The sequence below is a fragment of the Pseudonaja textilis genome, chromosome 7, assembly GCF_049901715.1.
Source record: "Pseudonaja textilis isolate UNSWEBS1 chromosome 7, rPseTex1.2, whole genome shotgun sequence".
Classification (NCBI taxonomy): domain Eukaryota; kingdom Metazoa; phylum Chordata; class Lepidosauria; order Squamata; family Elapidae; genus Pseudonaja; species Pseudonaja textilis.
The window spans coordinates 33411321-33433636 of NC_141996.1; the positions used below are offsets into that span (position 1 = coordinate 33411321).

Genomic DNA, 22316 nt, shown 5'->3' on the forward strand with positions numbered 1-22316 from the left:
CTATGAATATAATTATTTAACATTTACACTGGGAGGAATACTGAATATATAAAAACTGACCTTCTATTCTACTTCTGGGGGGGGGGGGATTTCAGACCTCTTTTATATTTGTAACTCATTAATGTATATCTGTATTGTAATATAAGACTTAAAAACATTTTTCTACATAATATATATATATACATATACATATATTTATAGACTTTCATTTTGAAGTGTATATGTTAACCACCAAGATTTCACTGCAACATTTTGTATACAAGGAAATGAAAGCTTTTATAAAAACAGTTTAAGAGTAGAATTACTAACTTAAGTAAACCTATCATAGTTGATAGTTTCAGCATCAAATGGTTTTTTACTAATATGTTTTCAAAAATTATATCCAGTCCTTGTTAAATCCATAAACAAGGCAGCCAATAGTGATATAGATATTAGTGTCAAAAAGAATAAAATGTAGCCTACTATTCATAAAAGCCACAATATCTTCAAGGAAAGTTGCCTAAAATATTTTTCATAACAAAACATAAAATGACATTAATCGCATATTGAGATAATCTTCTCTATAAACTGAGATTCACTGCTTCTGCATTTAGTTTACCGCCACTTAAGCTATGAATCATTGCAATCATATGAGAATGTTTGTTTAATTCTTCTTGCTGAAGCTTGATTAAAGCCTCCTTTTCTTCTAGTCGCCCTTCCAACTGTGACTTCTGAACTTCCAAAGAAGATGCCTGAAAATACATATTATACACTATTCAATATAGCTAACAAGCATGCAAATATATGCATTCTCTGTTCTCATTGGGTGAAATCAAAATTCAGCAAGTTTCACACAATAGGTAACTGCACTTACTCAAAACATCTAAACTGACAAACCAGTCAGCAATTAGACAATAACTCATAAAACATATTTTGAAGTGGCTTGGCTGTTAATTATTGATTGTGCTAAGTATATTTTGGAGGATGTTTCAGTTGATAAATCATAAATCAATAATCACAACTATCTTTAATCTTTTTAGTATAAACATCTAAGAAAATTCATGCTTTCCCTGATTTTTAGAAATAATCAACTTAAAACAAATAAAAAATATTTCAAGTTAAAACCTAGATAACATGCACCCATACACACCTTAAAAACTATAAAGGAAACTTTTCATAAACATGTACTTTATTAGAACATAGCAACTTTACCTTTTGCAAAATGAAAATGAAAATCAACAAAAAACTTAACAAAATAAATCAGTTTAGGTTTCTAGGGCATTAGATATGGATGTAAGTTGTTTAATGTCTGTTATTTTTTATGACTCTTAAGAAAAGTAGTATTTACTCAAAAGTGTATCTCATTTAATTCAATATATCTCTAGCCATATTTCCAACCTCTTTCCATTTTTAATTTTATTTTTCTCAATATATATACCTACAATGAATTTATTCTATGGTCCCTGGAATCACAAGAAGTAACAGCACACAAATAATCCTAAATAAATAAATAAATAACTTACCTTAATACTTAGTTCTTTTCTTGCATGTTCAGTTTTACTTAGCTCTTTTCTGAGAATGTCCATTTTGTCCTCCATATCTATTTTTTCCTTCTGTCTGGTTTTTAGTTTTTCTTCTTGAACTTTTATCTTCTGTTGTAAACCTTTTGAAAAATATGTAAGAAAAAAAGTGGGTTTTCTTTTTCCAAAGTAGTTTACTCAAAACTTTTGGACACAAATACTTTCTCCACAACTATCATTGCATGAATTGTGCAGCACTGCCATCTGCTGAACAGTGACCATTCACATTTTACAGTCCTCAGCATTTGTCTTAATATTTTTTTTTCACATTTTCAGTTTAGTGCAAAAACATACTTGGCTTGAAATGGGGCTTTTAAGAAACAATGTATAATAGCTAAATTTAATATCGCACCTAGCCACAATCCTAAACAGCTAGCAGCAGGAGGTAGGAATGACAGGACACTGCACTGGTGGTAGACACTCAGGTATGGAGGTAGGAATGTCCTACTTGTGCTTAGTCCTGACACTGTGGGGGTGGCATTAGCAGTTTCCTTTGGCAAGCCTCTGCTATACCTTGTGTCAGCTGCCACATCTAACTAAAAGGTCAACTGAGAGAAGCTCCATATGCAGAGAGATTAACTGGGCTATTAGCTACCCTTCTCATGGGTTATGAAAGATAAAGATCGTTCACTCTTCTACTTAGTTCTTAGCCAAATTGGAAAGATAGCCCAGGCCCCCTCAACCAGTAATATTGGCTTTGAGAAACAATTTCAAAAGCAAAACAATTCAAGGGTCCCATTAATTAAGTTAGCATTTAAATATTGCACTGCAATGGTCAGTATTGCACAAGTTGCATGCTAAAAGTGCTCCCTGGTTCAGGACCAGGGTTCACTTCTAATATGCAACCTGTGCAGTACTGATCATTGACAAGTACAGTAAAGAAAAGGAGCAGAACGGAGCAAATTAAAGGTAGAAAAATTTTCTTCTCCTAGGCTCTAAGGGATTATGGCCTTCTGTTGCCAGGGCAGAAGATAGGAAGTAGCGCTTTATTTTTTAAAACATTTGCTTTTCTAGGTTTTCTCACTAGCATTAATAATACTTGAAATAAAATACTTCCCTGCTTGTTTGGGGACCAGACTAGGATTCAGCTTGTCTAATTTTTTTGCTTGGCTTTCTAAAATGAGAAGCAGGAGTTGTATGCTTTATGCCAGAAGGATTTGCACAACTTAGGAAACAGGGTTTTGAAATACTGCCTGTCTTTGGAATGTCTTAAAAGAGAACATAGAATTGCAAGTTTACAGCTTTTCAAATGTAAAATATGTAACAATACAAACAGCCTGGCAATGAAATGTCTTCAAGAAAACAACCCAAGGGAGCATGAAGAACCCAACAAATATATAATAACAGAACATATGAATTTTACCTTTTCTTTATAAGCAATATGTATGAAAAACCTGATACATTTATAAGTACTAACTTGATATTTGTCCATCTTTTTCTTGGATCTGTTTGCTCAATTCTTTTCTATGTTCTTCTGTTTCAAGAAGCTGAGCGGTGGTTCTGACATTGTAAGCATAAATATTAGATTTCACATATTAAAATAAAAAACAGAATACGAAAAACAGAATACTCTACCTGACTCTGTGGTTTCTTCCCCAAACCCCAAAAACGTTAACCTTAGACTTTCTACTATTGACCTCACCCCTTTCCAAAGAGGTCTACAGGGGGCATGCATAAGCGCACCAACGTGCCTGCTGTCCCTGTCCTATTATTTCTTTTTTTTGTTATTCATATCCATTTCATATATCCATAACTATGTTTATACCTATACCTGTTATCTTATAATCGCTTGACAAAATAAAACAACTAAATAAATAAAAGTATTACCCCTCTAAGAATCATGCTGTAGCTATGTATACCAGCAACAGCCTGACTTGTTATCAAAATTTATTTTCATATAATATATCTTCAACAGGGAGAAGCATCCCTGACCCAAATGAAACTTTTCATGTCATGTAACAATGTTGAAAACAGGAATTAAGAAAAAAAATGAATCAGATAAAAAGTTAAAGTTGGGTTGGTGACAAGTGAGAAAAGAAGTAAATAGTACGCTTGGAATAGACATATACTCTCAAAGTCATACAACACTATAAATGTGGGAATCTTAGCAATAGAAAATAATTCAAAAGTATTTTTATTTAAAAATAATTTTTAATTTTACTACCACAATAATCATTTGTCCCCAATTACTGAATAATCTTTATCATAGCTGTTTGACAAAAAGAAAAATCTATACAACTTTTCTTATGATTCAACAAAACAATTTAATTTAAATCTAGCTTTCTTTAAACTTTACAAAAGAACTTAACTTACTTTTCATTCTGTTGCTTCAGTGATTCATTCAGTCTTTTAAGGGTTTCCAGTTGTTTATTCAATGAATTACACATTCCCTGCAGATTGTTATATTGCTTTTCAATAGTTTCATGCCTAAAATTTTCAAATTATTACTATTAAAAGGAATGAATACTATGCAGTTTTCATAATGTAATATTTAATAACATATATTAGAGTGTGGGGTCCTTGGTGCTCTCTGAGTTTGGTTGTTTTCTTCCAAATGTTTCAGTACCCAACTAGGTAATATCATCAGTCAATGAAACTTTAGTTCAATCCTGAGCTACAAATATTGTTTTCTGTTGATATATGCTAGATCCTCCTATCAAATTATGCATCCTCTTCCTTGTGTTTGAAATTGTGTTTTTAGCACTTTAAACTTTCAGGACTGTAACATATTCCATGAGGAATTCTGATCAGAGAATACACATTTTTTTAAAAAAAAAAATCTTGTCACTAATTAATTGCATGACAAACCTTTACTTTTCTATGCAGCTTGTGGAATATAAATATGATTTTAACAGTAAAAAGCAATAAAAATAAACTTATTTTCTAGTAATAAAAGAGACAACAGAATCTGGTCTATCAACAAGAAACAAATCACATCTGCAGTTAATTTTTACTTATACTTTTACCTATACAAATTGTGTTTTGAGATCTACAGATAAGCAAGCTATTCACCAAGAACCTTGTGAACTTGTAAGATGTTCTTTTAATTGCTTCATCAGGCATTTTCTCTCTTAAGAGTTTTGTTCATTCTTTGGGGTATTTTTTTAAATATTGGGGGAGAGGGTTATGCAAAACTTGTGGTTTCAGTTGCTTCTATTTCTATCACTTTCCCTTACCTATTAGGGGATATGATTAAAAAAAGTTCCCACAGCTAAGAAACAGTAGAAAAAAATAACTGGAATAATTCATAAAATTAAATACTAAGACCTAATTTTGCAATTTGCTAGCCAAACTTGATTGTAGTTTTCACAAATGAGAAAGTAGTCTTTCTCATACCTATGTAGAATAAGATTAGCAAAGGGTTCAATTTATCTGTTGGTTTCTAAAAAAATCCAATTTGTCCAAATTTTGTATTAATGTTTATTTAAAAGCTCAGCTAGGTATTGCATTTACATTTAAAATATTTGAGAAAACTTATATGCCTTTACTATCTAAATTTTGCAATATCTGATAAATTTCAACCAACACTGAAGAGTAGAAACCTCTTTCCTAGACAGCCTTTTTTCAGCCTATGCACTGAAAGAAAGGATACTATCCAATTTTATTCAGCTAACATTCATCCCACTGAGGAATTGTTAGCACTTACAGGTAGTCCTAGACATATTAAGGCAATTGGAATCATGTTTGCCATCACTAAGAAAATGTAATCATAAAGTGCAAACTACACTGCTCAAAAAAATAAAGGGAACACTTAAACAACACAATGTAACTCCACATCAATCACACTTCTGTGAAATCAAACTGTCCACTTAGGTAGCAACACTGATTGACAATCAATTTCACATGCTGTTGTGCAAATGGAATAGACAACAGGTGGAAAGCATAGGCAGTTAGCAAGACATCCCCAATAAAGGATGGTTCTGTAGGTGGTGACCACAGACCACTTCTCAGGTCCTATGCTTTCTGGCTGATGGTTTGGTCACTTTTGAATGCTGGTGGTGCTTTCACTCTAGTGGTAGCATGAGACGGAGTCTACAACCCACACAAGTGGCTCAGGTAGTGCAGCTCATCCAGGATGGCACATCAATGTGAGCTGTGGCAAGAAGGTTTGCTGTGTCTGTCAGAGTAGTGTCCAGAGCATGGAAGCGCTACCAGGAGACAGGCCAGTACATCAGGAGACGTGGAGGAGGCTGTAGGAGCGCAACAACCCATCATCAGGACCACTACCTCCGCCTTTGTGCAAGGAGGGACAGGAGCACTGCCCAGAGCCCTGCAAAATGACCTCCAGCGGGCCACAAATGTGCATGTGGCTTCTCAAACGGTCAGGAACAGACTCCATGAGGGCGGTATGAGGGCCCGACGTCCACAGGTGGGGGTTGTGCTTATAGCCCAACACCGTGCAGGACGTTTGGCATTTGCCAGAGAACACCAAGAATGGCAAATTCGCCACTGGCACCCTGTGCTCTTCACAGATGAAAGCAGGTTCACATTGAGCTCATGTGACAGACGTGACAGGGTCTGGAGAAGCCGTGGAGAACATTCTGCTGCCTGCAACATCCTCCAGCATGGACGGTTTGGCAGTGGGTCAGTAATGGTGTGGGGTGGCACTTCTTTAGGGGGCCGCACAGCCCTCCATTTGCTCGCCAGAGGTAGCCTGACTGACATTAGGTACCATGATGAGATCCTCAGACCCTTCTGCTGGTGCGGTTGGCCCTGGGTTCCAATGCACGACAATGCGTGTGGCTGGAGTGTGTCAGCAGTTCCTGCAAGACGAAAGCATTGATGCTATAGACTGGCCTGCCTGTTCCCCAGACTTGAATCCAATTGAGCACATCTGGGACATCATGTCTCGCTCCATGCACCAACCCCACGTTGCACCAGACTGTCCAAGAATTGGGGGATGCTTTAGTTCAGGTGTGGGAGGAGATCCCTCAAGAGACCATCCGCCACCTCATCAGGAGCATGCCCAGACGTTGAAGGGAGGTCATACAGGCACGTGGAGGCCACACACGCTACTGAATCTCATTTTGACTTTTTTGAAGGACATTACATCAAAGTTGGATCAGCCTGTCGTGTTTTTTTCCACTTTAATTTTGAGTGTAACTCCAAATCCAGACCTCCATGGGTTGCTAAATTTGATTTCCATTGATAATTTTTGTGTGATTTTGTTGTCAGCACATTCAACTATGAATGAACAAAGTATTTTATAAGAATATTTCATTCATTCAGATCTAGGATGTCTTATTTTTGTGTTCCCTTTATTTTTTTGAGCAGTGTACTTTGCAAGCAATGACAATAAATGTAATCCTGGCTGCCATCATTAAGTGAATGTCCCGGACATTAGGTGAGGCAACTTCCTGCCAGCTTCACACAATCAATGTAGCGGGGAAAGCCAGAAGGAAGCTGCAAATCCCAGACTATGCTGCGAGAGGCTGCATGGAAGTGAGGATTTCAGAAAGCACTTGTATGTTTCGTCCCAGAGGCTTCCGAAGCATTTCCATTCTGTGGCTGAAAATTCTGCTCGGGTTTTGGCATGAAGGTTTTTAAGGCAGTCTTCCGAGACAAGAGCTGGATCTGGATCTGGATCTGGGGACTGGTTGAAAATGCCCCATACCATAACCCTGCTTGAATTTCTGAATGGAGCTTTTTCAACCAGCTCTCAAGTGATCAGAGTATCCAGATTGTAATCATGTAACTGTGAAGAAAATGTAATGCCTTCATTTAACACCATGGTAATTCTGAATAGTCACTGAACGAATAATTGTAAGTCAAGGACTACCTGTAAGTATCAAATTAAGTTCACATAGGTTCCATGGCAAAATACTTTTTCAATCCTATGTGGGGTCTTATATGGATGCTTCTGAAATAAAAAATACATATAAAAATGACTGCACTAGTTACTTTATCTAAGATAATTTTATTGAAATTGATATAGATATAACTAGATTGGTTATATCTAGCAATGTTCCTTTAATTATAGAGCCTATAAATTCTATTTGTCAATAAAAATAAAATATCCCTATTCATCCTTTTTGATGATATAAACAATTATATAGTCTGAGTGCAATATCTCCCTCTCTCTCTTGCTTTCTATGGAGGAATGCTTAGTAGCGTTATATCTTACTTTTGAAGCAGATCAATGGAAGATCTTTTCAGTATCTCATATTCTTCTGCTATTGTTTGCAATTTCCGATTATGCTGAAATAGTTGTTCAATATCATTTTGTGCTCGTTCAGATTCTGTCTGCTGTGCTTTCAATAGTGACTCCAGATCTTCATTTTTTCTTTCTGTATCCTTCAATATTGAAGCAAGCGTCCTAGCCTTTTGGAATTTGTGCAAAATGACAGTTCCATTGTGTGAATGAAATGTTAGGACACTAGACCAATGAACCATGCTAATGCTAAACCAGCATTTAAGGCTTTTAAGTTTCAAGAACCAGACAGCAAATTTGCCTTAAAGCATAATTTGCAGATGTACAAATATCTACAATCATAAAAGGATAGTGTTTTTATACCAACTGAAATATATAATCTAGAGCTTATTTTCAAATAAAAACAAGACAGATTACACGAACAATTTTGTACTGACAGGTGTATGTACATAGTAAATGAACCCTTCTATGATAATTCTGCTTCACCCACCTCAGATTCAGCTTGAGCTCTCTGGCAACGATACTGGGCAATAAGTCTATCAGCTTGAGAAAGAGCTAATGCCTTTGCTTCCAAAAGGTCCTGCAACCTTGTTTCCTTGGACTAAAAAGAAAATTATTGCAAAATGAACTGCACATTCAGAGCATGCACATGAAAAAAAAGTCTTATTAAATATACTCACTGCCAATGCAGACAATTTCTGTTCATATACTTCTATTATTTCAGATACCCTGATGTCTGTGACTGATTCCTTCATCTGTTGGAAATGTTCATAATATAAGCTAAAGTAATATGCAAATCTTAATTCAAAATTGTACCTATATGGACAAATAAAAAACTTGATATGACGAATGACTACACATGTTCTATTCACAAAGTGACATCATACATAACCCGGGTATTAATGGAATTAATATAATTATTGAAATATTGCAAAACAAAATTTTCTGTGACCCTATAACTAATGTGCATCAAAACAGAACAAATGAAAATTCATTTATTTCCATATTAATGGATTCCATAGCATAATTTTAAGGCACTGTAATTATGAACAAGGATTCATATTTATTGTCTTACAAAATCAATTTACTTCATTTCCTTCACTCAGATATTTAGTGGAGTTTGTACAAATTTCTGAATACTGTAGATTCAAGTCCCACACTGAGCTACATTGTACTGTGGTTTAATTTTATATCAAGACAAAAATGTTTTCATGTTTGTGTTAAAAGTACTAACCTCTAAGCCAGATTGGAGTTTGTGTATCAGGTCCTGAATATTGAAAGTTGCAGCATCACCATCATTGGTATGGCAAACATTAGAGGATTTTACTGAATTTACAGAAGTCACGGATGCCTGCAGATGACTTCTTTTAGAGAAAGGCTCAGATTCCCGTTTTTTGTAAGCATTATTGGCTGCAATACTTTCACCAAGTCTAATAAAAGCATCACACACACAAAAGGCGGTATCAGTGGGAAAATGTGTGTCTTATAGAATAAGTTCAAAATGTGAAATAATAGCAGTGTCTCAAGAAAGATTTTCAAAAACATTTTTATGAAAGACAGTATTTTTTTAAAGAAACAATAGGAAACTTACACTATGGCAGGAAAATCTGGCAACGGGGCTGCTTCAAATAATATTCTAAGTCCTGCTTGAACTTGTTCCCTGTGGTCTGATGTTAAAGCAAAAGCCAAAGGGGAAACCAAGCGCTGGTCCTAGATATAGAGCACTTGTTAGTTTAAAAAACCCTTTTCAAAAGGGCCAGCAGTGGTTTACACAGTTTTTTGCACAAACAGTATAAGTAATAATTTTTTGACATCACCTTCCATTTAGCCCTTTTTCATTTCCCCAGGTGATACTTACGTTTTTAAAGGCTATGGAGGTTTGTTTGATAAGTGTAATAGTCACTGTTAGAAAATGATCAGAATGACATATATCATTTTTAGAGCGATTTATATAAATATTTAAAACTTTGTACCTGAAGAACTTTGTAAAAACTGACTTCCATGTTAGGAACCAGCTGCTTAAGCTTACTCATCAGATCCAGTGTTTTTAAGATTAGATCAGCAGCAAGTTTGCTAAAAGTGTTAAGAGATTATTTTATAATGAATAAGCATTCAAAATTAAAATAATTACTTTTACAAATCTATGAAAGCAATAATCAAGGGGAATAGAAAATTAAATCAAAAGACAAGTAATGGCAGAAGATATAGTTGTCAATGGCTTTCCATTTGTAGTTATCAGGAAAGTTAAAAAATAAATACATGGTTTGGGGCAAAATAAGGTAGAATTTGAAGTACCATTGTGTAGTGATGATGAACACATAATTGCAAAAATGTATAAGCTTTTATGGAAGTTTGAAACAGGAAGAACAGGTTAAAGATAAATGGGCTAAAATTTTTGGTTATTATAGCAATAGCACTTAGACTTATATACCACTTCATGATGCTTTACAGCCCTCTTTAAGCAGTTTACAGAGTCAGCATATTGTCCCCAACAATCTGGGTCTTCATTTTACCAGAAGTGAGGGAAAAAGCCAATCTTTAACGGAACCTTCAGTTGCCTTGTTCATACATTACATCTGAACAGGTACAGCAACATTTCTATTTCCGCTCCATATACTATTCCCATGCTGAGCAGAAAAATCAGGAATAAGGTTACATTTGGGTAACCTTTGATAAAGTAGAGTTCCGTATTTTTGAAAGAGTTCATTCAGATATGTTTAAATGAGTATATACTTGCACTTCTATTAAGACTTTCTTTTGAATACTGATATGGGACACATAGCTCCATGGTTATTGGGTTCCTTATTTAGAAATACTCTAAACCAGTGGTTCCCAAACTTTTTAAATCCACCGTCCCCTTGGTGCTACAAACTCATCCTCAGTGCCCCCCCCCCCAGGGGTGGGATTCAAATTTCTTAACAACCGGTTGTGTGGGCATGGCCTAATTTGGAGGCGTGGTTTGGTGGTAATGTGACTGGGTGGGAGTGGTCAGGTGGCTATGTGACTGGAAAACCAAATACAAGTGGTCTTCGCTTAATGGCCGGTTGCTTAGCAAGTGTTCTAATTTATGACTGACCTCCACAGAGCTACTTGACCTGTTTTTGGAGTTTTGATAGACAGACAGACACAAACACACACACACCCTTCTAACCCTGCTGGAGAAGGTGGTTGGACTAGATATGTCATTTACTTTCTCCTCCCTCCCTTTCTTTTCCTTCTCTTTCTGTCTGTCCCTTCCTTCCACCCCCTCTTTCTTTCTATTCCATTTCTTCCTTTCTCTCTTTTTCTTTCTTTCCCTTTCTCCTTTGCTTTCTTTCTTCTCTCTTTCTCTCTCCCTCCATATATCCCATTCATTTTCTCCTCCCCCCCTTTCTCTTTCTTTTTGTCCTTTCCTTCCATCCCCCCTCTTTCTTTGTCTATCCCTTTTCTTCCTTTCTCTCTCCCATTTTCTCTTTCCCCTTTCTTTCTTTACTTTCTTGTCTCTTCCTCTCTCTTTCTCTATCCCTTCCCTTCCTCCTTTGCTCTCTCCTAAGCTAGGCGACCCACCTGAAACACACACACACACACACTTCAACCAGGTAGTCACCCAGCAGCGTCACTCGTGATGAGTCTCCCTGAGTCCCAGGTGCGATTGTCCGTTCACACTTGGTCCCGCATTGCATGGAAAAGCTGGCAGGCAAGGCTTCTGGGTCTAACAAAGTGGCCACGGGTGGGACTTCCACCCCTCCCTCTTTTGGGGAAAGGGCTGGAAACTTCAAGCGAGGCTGCAGCATTGCCCACCACAGAGGTTTGGGCTTTCCCGACTGCCTACAAATTTACCTTACTCCCATGGCTGGTGGCAGAGGGAAAGTTGAGCCAGTCAGGGCAGACCCATTGCTACTTGGCTCCCCACCAGCCCACATCTCTGGGTGCTTCTGGGTCGCAGCTGCTGAGGGGTGTGCGAGAAAATCAGGAAGCACAAGACCCACGCCACCTGCATCCCCCTCTGCCAGCTGCCCCTCCAAGTGTTTTAGCTGAGTGCAGGCCACTGCTATGCAAGCTCCATGAGTGGAAGATCTGCTCTCGTGAGGCTTGACTCACATCATTCTCACAGCGGTGGCCTGCATTCAGCCAAAGCACGCAGGCTGGCGGGCAGCAGAGGGAAGGGGCGGCAGGCAAGGGGCACCCCTAATAGGCAAGGCCCAACCCCTGCCCCTAGCAGGCAAGGCCCAGCAGCTGCAGAGAATCCAGGCAGGACCCAAGCAGCAACAGGTCAGCCTGGCTGGCCTTCTTCTCGGCCACTAGCAAGCCAGGCAAGTGGGGTAAGGGGAAACTGAATTGCGCCCTGCGAGGGGCCACCTTCAGCACTTTTCTGCCACCTTCCTTGCCTCTTAGCGCCCCCTAAGTCATCCCCCCCAGGGGCAGTACCGCCCACTTTGGGAACCACTGCTCTAAACTCTGGAGTGTAAAATGTTATATTAAGATGCAATAGTACTCTGAAAAACTTTGCGTTTTTAACTTGTAAAAAAAGAATGGCAAAGTTAAAAAAACAGTAATTGTTGAATTATTGCAACCACATATTTATACATTAAATTCCTGCTAAAATAGAACTGCAGGCTATGCATTTTAGGGAGTTCGTTATAAGTTTCACAAAAATATAATAGCAATAGCACCTATATACTGCTTCACAGTGCTTTACAGCCCTCTCTAAGCTATTTTACAGAGCCAGCATATTGCCCCCAACAATCTGGGTCCTCATTTTACTGACCTTGGAAGGATGAGTCAATCTTGAGCCTGGTGAGATTTAAACTGCCAAATTGCAGTCAACTGGCAGTCAGCAGAAGAATCCTGCAGTACTGCACTCTAACCACTGCGCTATCACGGCTCATAATAATAGGGACTAGTTTCCACAAAATTTCAATATATTCTTTTGAAACACAAAGTTATTGGTTGGAAAAAATATAAAAAGGATGATAAAAACACTAGGTTGTGCTTACCTTAATTCACAGTCCATAAATTTTGTTCCAAAACTAAAATCAACTCCACTAGAAGTAAATTGGTGTTCTATTAAAATAGAACACTTGCTAGCTGTTAAAACTTTAGTGACATGCATTTTCAGCATATCATCTGCACAAAGAGGTAAATTCTGTTAAGGAGTCTGTTTTTCTGAAATATTCAGCTTATGGTCAAATTCACTAACGAATACTCTTATATTCCTCACTTATTGATTGCTTTGTTTAACAACTACTCAAAGTTTTAATGATTGGAGAAAAAGAAAAGAGGAATTAACATCAAACAAAGAATCCAAAAACACCTTAACCAAGAAACTACAAAGGAAAAAAATCACATGTCCACTAATACTGGAAGGCAATACTGGAAGTTTTTTTTATTAACAGGGTGCAAATCAGAAGCAAACTGCACACCTAATAGGTAATAAATCACCTGCAAGCAAATAACCAAAGAAACATCAAGGGCCCCACAGTTCAACCTTGAGTTACATATATTCTCTTCTGTTTAGGAAAAAAACCCCACAGCTTTGCAACCCTCACATCATAGCATCTACAGCCATAAGAGTGCTATTTACATGCTTCACAACCAGCTTCTAACAAACAGAATTCATGACATGGAAGGGAAATTGCAAGTTGCTGTTACATGATATCTTGCTTGATGACTGCAGGAATTTGCTTAATGTCAAAAGCATATGCAAAGTTGTAAGTCCCCTGGTTTTTTTACTTAGCCATCATGGCGTGGTCCCAGTTGTGATCAGTAAGCGAGAGTTGCCTGTAGGTAAAACTCGCTAGTAGTGCAAAATGAAAGTCTAAACAGGAAAATAAATCTAATTCAAAGTAAATTAATTAAAAACTGGGGAATCTTCAAGCAATGCCCACAATAACTGGCAATTTCCCAAATAAGTTAAATAATAATTTATAATTTTATTATAGTCTAATTTTTCTTAATTTCTGTTGAATACTATAAATGTATAATGGAAAATATTTCTGCTGGATATATAAGGTGTCATGTAACAAAAACCCAGACCTTGAAAGGAAAATAAATGAACATTAAGAAATCTCCTCTGTTAGTTATTAAGTGCTAATTATTAATTCAGAAAATGCATTTTCTATATAAAACAAACAGAAAAATGTTTAAACATTTAAAAATGTTTTAATATCCTAATCTGTTTTAAAATTATCTAGAGGAGTGTTTCTATTTTGCCTTAAACTTTTTTCTTTTTGCATTGGTATCCAATAGAGAATTTGTGTTTAAACTTTCTGTAATTAAAATGTATTTATCTTATTTTAAATGCATGATTTTCTTGCAATCTTCAATATCAAAAATTTGTAAGAAGGATATTTATCAAGATATCAATAGTTTTGATCATTCGTTCACATTTTTTCTTTGCCAACAGATCTTCTAGTCTGTGGTCAGGAAAATGAAGATGGTCGAGAAGAATGGGCAAAAGAAGATCCACAAAGCGTTCTGCAGTTGCACTATTGCCTGAATCAATAATGTCCTATAACAGAAATATTATCAATTTAATGGCATTGAAACAATTAAATAATTATCCTGTCACCAAACTTTGTGGAGTATAATTTATTATTTTTAAAAATGCAGTCCAATCACAAAATTTTATGTAAAGTTGATTTGACAATTTTATTCTTGTTTGTAGCTTTAAAAGGGTTATAATTTAGTTATATTAGCTTAGACTAATTTTAACCACTGTTTTACAAAAATATCACTGTTAATTGTTGATCTGATTTCCATAACTGCAGTCTTGAGTATCTCTCCCTTTTTAAAAATGAAACAATAATTAATGAGTTATTTTATTACAAGAACTTACAAAATTGTAGGCAGCAGGCCTTTCCTTAGAGGAGGAAAAAAGTAATTTTTTAAAAAATAAGAAAATTTGTAAGAACTTTAATTTTTGCCTAAGTATTTTCAAATGCTCATTTATATAAATGTTTTACTATTTTGCAGGCCCTAACAAGTACACACACGAGTTAAAAAGTGCTCATTTATTCTGCCTCTTATATGATGAAATGCCAACAATATCCTTATAATTCTATGTAGAATAAACAGGACAAATTTTATACAAATGGACATAATTTTGACATCAGAACTCAAAATCAGAACAAAACAAGTGTTTTAATCTCCCACTTTGTAGCAAACCAGTGACTATCTTTAAAAAACAATACTAAGAGAGATGGCTGAGTTCATATTTCAAAAGGTTTCAGGCAATCTTAAAAAGGTTTTAATAAATACAACATTTTTAATATATTACAATTGCTATTCACAATGATCTTCATAATTATCTAGATAGTTCCTGCACCACTCAAGAAGACTTGGGGAAGCTATAATCTGTAATCTGTCTCACATATAACAAAATTGTCTTCCTCATCCTTCCCTGCCATCCTAATTTAAATCTGGTATCAGACTAGCTTGTCCTTGCATCTGATGAAGTGAGTGAAAGCTTATGCTTTTCAATTTCAAAATAATCAATTTTATTAGTAAAATAACTATTATCAGATTCCTTGATCATTTTTTTGCTATAATAAACATTGCTCCTACAAAAAACTAAAAGTAACCCAATACGACAGCCAAAACACAATGAATTCATTACCTCAAATAGCTCCCTGAATAGCTCCAAAGCAAGATGTGAACACTTTTCAGATACTTCCAGTGGCTGGTTTGACCAATGCACTAAAACAATAGATGAGTCTGAATTCTTAGCACGAGTTGCAAGTTTTGTACTTGCAGAAACTGCTACATTTGGTTCCAGTACTGCTTGACGTACAATATGACGGAGTTGTGTCACTGAACAAAATGCAAGTAGCAATTCTAATATCTAAGAGAAACACAAGAATTATTAAAATAACGTTCTTTACACTAATATTTACAATTTCAGATTTATGATGCAAAGCTTTATTGCTGAAGTACACTATTGCTTTAAGATACTATTTAAAAAAATATATCAAATTGTTCATTTATTCAGTATTTTAAGCAGTTGCAACACTGAAAATGTATGTTTGATATTTTTTTTTAAAAAAAATTAGCAAACCATCTCTTCAAGAAAGTGTAGTTTATTTCAGGACACAACATAGCATTAATCATTTTGGATTGCATCTGACTATTCCAGGAGTTTATGTTTGGGGATTTATCAAGAAGATGCTTTGTGAGTAAATGAATCTGTGAAAGTGTGACAAATAACGAACAGGCTTCTAGAGTATTGTGGCCTGTAAGAAAAAGTTGTTAGTTTTCCTACTATCTACATTTTCAGTTGCTATTTTAAAATCAGAAAGAAGGGCAAAGCGATAGACATGAAGAGTCCTAGGACAGTCACACAGAACCATAAAATGGCTGTTATAGATTACAGGTACAGAAAATGAAACAGATAGTAAAGGGCACAAGGAGACAGACATATACTGATTAACACAGAGTCAGACATATATAGAAAGCCATCCGAAGGACGGAAAGTCTACACAACCATACAAAGGGAAAGAATTACAAAGGGACATAGAAAAATAAACCACCCTTCTTCTGATATTCAATGACTGAAAATAACTCCTCTCCCTTATTAATACAAGGATGCTATTATTCCAAGAATCATTGATGCCTGACACTTCCATAATTTCCATCCAACCAATTTTGTCAAGCAAAGGAAATTTTGGTTGGTGCTGTCAGTTTCTGTGAAATGGAACTATTTGTATTGTAAAGGAACAATATGACCTAAGCGATTAAAGAAAAGAAGGGAGGTTTACTAGAGGAAGAAGAAATATGCAATGAAGGATTCACCTGGAGCAAGTAGAATCAGGAAGGAAAATCTGCAGAGAGGATAACTAAGGATAGCACGGATGACATAGAAAAGGAGCATCCCAAAGAAAGCTATCTAGAAAAGCTATCTAACATATTAAAATTAATAACTGGGTGGACAAAGAACTGAAATAGTTACAGAAGTGAAAAGCAGCTTTGTAAATAAATGTATACCCAAGTCTTGGAAAATCAATGGGTTTTTTTAAGAAATATGAAATACTACCTTGATACTCGTGCCTTGCTATAAAACTATGTGGTCAGGCTTAGTTTTTTGGGAGGAAAATTAAGGGGCGGGGGGGAATCTGCCTCTGCCTACCAGCATCCATCGGTATTCATCTGGCTAGCATCCTGTCAGTTGAGGGCTGTTTGGAAACTGAAACAGTATTTCCTGTGTGAGCAAGGAGACAACAAGGAGCCTGGGTGTGGCTTAGGTCAACTGTTCTGTACTAAAGCTGCTTGTTGTTGTGAAACTAAAACTGAAACTTCTCTCCTCTGCTTGTGTTTTACATTTGGAACAATTTTTATTCAGGTAGGGAGGGGCAGTAGAACTCCTTAGCATCAGAGCATGTTAATATATGAAATGCTAATGCTCTGATGGTCATTTCAAAAAATTCTTTCTTTGTGAGCACCTAGAAGCCAAGAGGAACGTATATGCCAAATTTCAAGTTTGTAGGCTTCTTACGGTTCTTGAGATTTTGTGATGATGCGTGAGTGGTATTTCACTTTTATATATATAATTGATGAATGAGGTTAATTCATCAGAAACTTTTGTTTGATCAAAGAATATTTTTAAAAGATTGAATGTTGATTCTTTCTTTGTGTATATGTGTCTAAATAACAGAGAGGTCTTTTTACGCAGTTCTTTTTCCCCCAAGTTATAGTATGTTAGCATAGGCAGGGGAGATAGTAAAATTATACTAGTTATATACTTTCGGGGGCATGGGGAGAACTCCTGGCAACCACCTGGACAAGTCCCAGCACATTGCTGCCTATTTCCTAGGGCTGAGACCATGAATGGTCCAAGGCCACCCCAGCTTGGCTTCATGCCTAAGGCAGAAGAAATATAAAAGCAAAAATGTTGCATACATGTATAGTAAGAGAAAAAACAGGATTGAAATAAAATTAAAAAGGCAAAGGTCCATGGCTGCATGCTCGTCTGTGAGTCCCAAGAAAATCAACAGAGACAGGTCTTCAGATATTTCTGAAAAGCCAGGAGAGTGGGGTGTCAGAGAATGTTCCAAAAAGTGGGGGCAATAGTTGAACTATTGTCTAAAGTAAGAAATTGGGAACTTTAAGGAGAGGCTTATAAATGTATGTAAATGGAAAGAAACTTGTTTTCCTGATGTTAAGGAATGGATTCAAGATATATTATATATTTGTTATTAACTTTTGAAACATTTTATATTCTAAAAATGTGAAATGGAATAATATGTTTCTACATGGTCTAGAGTCTAGACTTAAAGATTAATGATTTATGTTTTAATCTCAAACTGACATTACACGGTTCTTGTTTTTATTAGTTTCTCTTTTTTCATTACTGTTAAGCTTACTTTAATCATTTGAATTATGTAGAATTTTTAGATGTTACGTAGATTCACTGATGTTACTTTTATTATTGTGGCTTACTGCATTTTACCGATAATATAAAAAATTACTACACACGCACACTATTATGCACCTAGAAAATACCTTTGCTGAAGAATCAGAATCTCTTCCATGCAGAAGGCCTATCACCTGATTGAGACAAGATGTAAAATGTTCATACCTATAATTTTAAGGAAAAAAGGAATAAAAAGGAATCTTGAAATTACGTACATTTTGATAGGCAAAAATAAAAATTATTTGGTAAAGGATTTATCAAACACACCCTTTACTATGACTGTTTCTTGAATTTCTGGCCATGATATCTGCAGTTTTGTGATCCTGAACTGGATGCTTGACAACCAACTCACACTTATAACAGTTGCAGAATCCTCTGGTCACAGTCACCGTTCGCAACTTCATAAGCAAAATTAATGGGGAAGCTGGGAGACGGAAGTTGTGTGTTGCTCTTGCTCTCTCCCCCACACCCCCATATACCCACTATGAAATACAAGATTGCATTCAACAGTGTGCTTGCACCAAAGCGGCCTTTTTCCAGCTTACATGAACTCATGCAGTGCAGCAGCCTCCTCTCCTAGCATGTACACAGTGGCACTCTAGATATATGTTTGTGGCTGTGTGGCATGATCACTGCAGCAGCTGTTCCAAAACCGATAGTCCCTTATGGGACTGCAGTGTGATCCCAGTAATAAGAGTACCTTGCTTTGCTTCGCTCACATTAGGAAAGAAGAAGAAAGCTTTTCGTTCCTGGGACTGTGCTTGCTGCAATCCCACAAGGGGCTGTCATTTTCAGAGTGTCCACTTGGAAAATAACGGACACTTGTGGGACTGTGCTATAGAGCCCAACAACGGAGAGGCTTGCTTCGCTTCGCTAATGTGAGCTCTGAAGTATTCCATAGCACCAAAACATTAATAAAGTAAATCAAACCACTTCATTGCTGCCGTTTGCCAGCCAATCATAAGTTGAGAACTATGTATGCATATAGCCAGGTATTTTCTCTTATTGTTAATTCCATCATTCTCAGAATAGTAGAATTAGGCTGGCTGTTCATTAGTGCCTTGGGCCCAAACCAAGCATGTTCACATCTAGTAAATGGAAAACCAAAGCTGTACATTAATCTGTTAATGAAGTAGAATAAAAAAATATTTGAGATACTTATCAGCAAGATGAAAAGTCTGAAAGGAGGATGACCCTAACCCTTCAGCTGCAGCTCATTCTGTTACAGCTTTTTATTTAATTAAAACAAGGGACTCACATCTAAAATGGTGCATTTCATAATACACAGTGTTTTTAAATTAAAATTTTAGAAGAGACTAGCTGGATCTAACCTGATCTAGCCCAATTATTGACAAGTCCTGATGGAGAATGATTTCTTATTACCTTACATTAAATATAAATTAAAGCTATAGGAAAGTACTATAGAATTCAATTCATATCTTAAGTTTAAAAGATCCAAAGAATCAAAGAAAAGATTGGAAAAATATAGCAAATGAAATCATACAAAAAGAACCAACTAGGACAAATGTTCACAGAAAATATAAAATGTATTTATATATAGAGGGATATAATTTTTTATTATTATTATTATGTAAAGCCTACTTGGTAAGATAATCTGCGATCTTCGGATTCTTCAGAAGATCCATAAGCAGATCCACAGAATATTTTCTTGTTAGGGTTCCATCACCATTCACAAGGATATTAAATATTAGCTGGAAAGTCTGGTGAATATTTCTGGAATGAAACAGCTAAACAAACAAAACTGATTTACAATCATATGAATTGTACATTATAGATCAAGTCAGTTGCATTCAGACTTTTGGTCTTGTGGAACTTCAAGTTGTCTTACTTAGAGTCTGTGAGTATGAAGTTCAATTTAGGACTCCAAATACTAGACCTGTTTCTTTTCTTAGAATATATGATATATGTACTGATTGTGGGTATTTGTATCAATACTTTCTCAGAGGCAAATCTTTCCCTTGTGTCTTTAGAATTTAGAACTTCCCATACCAAGACTCTCTTTAGAGATAAAGTACCTTTTTAGTCAGTCAACCAGATCACACAATTTTTATCTCCAAGATTTCCAAGGGTACTTAAAGAATTTTCCAAAGCTCTGCCATGCAATGCTCTGGGTTGTCCGATCAACAGCAGCACTTGATAGGATTATTGTTAAGGAATATTGTTATTAGATTGTAATTTTTTTTTAAACTGTTTCTTAAGGTAAGTACTCAGAGCCATTGGAAATTAAGTGGTGTGCAAACTATAGCAAATAAAGAAATAAATGTATAAATACTATGCATAAGCTTCTTTTAAATTGAGTCAGCCTTACCTTTTCTCCAACTTCTTCATTTAATGTAAGACTTGATAATATTGAAAGTGCAAAAACAACCATTGTTAGACTACTGTGAGCCAAGAAACTGATCAGAGTGCGATAAAAACCTTTCACATTTGTCTAGTACAAAGAGAAAAAAAATCCTTTAAAATGCAATGAGATTAAAGTTACAGTCTAATTCAATGCATTATATGCACTACAATAATTTTGTATTAGTTGAAAAATGTACACCTTAAAAACTTACAATTGAAATATCTAGCCAAAATGATTAAAAATTCAACCATTTTAACTTTTGCCCATCAAAGCATTAAAGTTGCATATAATTAGAGTGACAAATAATACTATACACACACACACACACCTAAATAATATATAGGAAATAACTTCCATATTTGTAAAGTATTATTTTACTTACAGCATACTGCACTGCTACATACATATCAGTATTACAGTTATATTTAAATTTTAATTATTTAAAGATAACATAATTAAGCAAATTATGTGGATAATTTTATTTAGCAACAAAACCTACAGACTTTGCAGTTATAAGATATAACATTCAACATCCATAACAATAAACATGTTCATTCTTTTAGCAATAATAGTGGTCAACATTCAGAAATCTCTCTATGAAAAACTCAGTTTAAGCTTTGATCAATTTCAATCACAGATCTTCACAGACCACAGAGACATATTTTAGTTTACACAATCATTTAAGCAACTAAGTAAACACAGTTGGAAATGTATTAGGAATTAATTGTACATTAATTGTATGTATGGTCACAGATTTCATACATTCCATTTAATTATAATGAAGATAGATTGATCCTTTCATAGTGGAACTATGGAATAGTAGAATGAAAGTTGATTGAAAAAAGGAGAATCGCTTTAGATAAAATATCTCTATTTTTGCACAATCAAATTGAATGAGAAAAACCATTACAATCGCACAAAAATAAAAGCTTCCAGGTTGAGCAAGCAATTGTGACCTTTTCCTGGACCAAAAGTACTTTGATTTCCAATTATTAAATTATGGACATGTTTTTAAAAAAGACTTCAATAAAGCAAATTTCTTACCAATGACTTGATATATGTTTGAACAGTGAGATTATGTCGACAAAGGTTTGCCGTAAGTCCTAGGCATGGTATAGTTAACTCATCTTCTGTAGATTGACTGAAGATTTTTTAAAAAGTCATTCATATAATTCAATATTTACTAATAAACTGATTTTACAAGTTAATTATTATTCATTCAGAAAATATTCACTTTGCTACACAATATAGAACACATTAATTTTAGTATATACATAGATTTGTATATATATTAAGCTGTATATAATGCAAATGTTAGTGATTATTTTAAGGCAACATTAAAGAAAAATACAAAATTCAGCATGTAAACTACTCCAATTACTTTACTAACTTTATTAATCAATAAAAAAAGAAAAATAAGGTGACTGACAGCTGGTTGAAAAGAGATTGCCAATAGTTATGTGGTCAGTGGCAAAGTGGTAAAACTACTTGTGAATGCTGCCTACATTCTCATAAATACCCCACTATGAAAGATACTTGGATACATTGAATACTAGCAGACTTATTCTACTAAATGTTCAGGACAAACCACTTCTACAATAACTATAAGTTGTTTATATACTAACGTCAAAGACAGTTGGCTCCTATTGTATATTCTATAGGATAACTGTTTGGGTTATCCTGTAGATATTATGATATGCAGTAGCAGCTGACCAAACAAAACGAGAAACATTACTGTGGCACAGTGTCAGACCCTGTAGAGACTCAAAACCTTCCTGGAATTTGTCTATGGAGAGTCTCAACTTCTTCTTGTCCCGAAGGTGTTTTTTCAAGAGACAACTGGACCTTCTTGGT

The 22316-nt window shown here is 35.5% G+C and overlaps 1 protein-coding gene across 1 annotated transcript in view; it reads right to left on the minus strand.

Annotated features, from left to right (window-relative positions):
• Positions 1 to 212: 212 nt before the first annotated feature.
• CIP2A (cellular inhibitor of PP2A) overlaps positions 213 to 22316 on the minus strand; it is a 33366-nt gene continuing 11262 nt past the window's right edge. Inside the window, exons 5-21 of the mRNA XM_026700788.2 lie at positions 21507 to 21603; positions 20427 to 20549; positions 19700 to 19845; positions 18187 to 18262; positions 15308 to 15532; positions 14041 to 14200; positions 12687 to 12828; positions 9684 to 9783; positions 9302 to 9420; positions 8945 to 9140; positions 8391 to 8465; positions 8201 to 8311; positions 7684 to 7880; positions 3873 to 3986; positions 2977 to 3059; positions 1503 to 1642; positions 213 to 731 (exon numbers count right to left, since the gene is read on the minus strand). Coding sequence (XP_026556573.1) covers positions 561 to 731; positions 1503 to 1642; positions 2977 to 3059; positions 3873 to 3986; positions 7684 to 7880; positions 8201 to 8311; positions 8391 to 8465; positions 8945 to 9140; positions 9302 to 9420; positions 9684 to 9783; positions 12687 to 12828; positions 14041 to 14200; positions 15308 to 15532; positions 18187 to 18262; positions 19700 to 19845; positions 20427 to 20549; positions 21507 to 21603 — 2275 coding nt within the window. The 3' untranslated portion in view covers positions 213 to 560. The remainder of the gene's footprint in view (positions 732 to 1502; positions 1643 to 2976; positions 3060 to 3872; positions 3987 to 7683; positions 7881 to 8200; positions 8312 to 8390; positions 8466 to 8944; positions 9141 to 9301; positions 9421 to 9683; positions 9784 to 12686; positions 12829 to 14040; positions 14201 to 15307; positions 15533 to 18186; positions 18263 to 19699; positions 19846 to 20426; positions 20550 to 21506; positions 21604 to 22316) is intronic.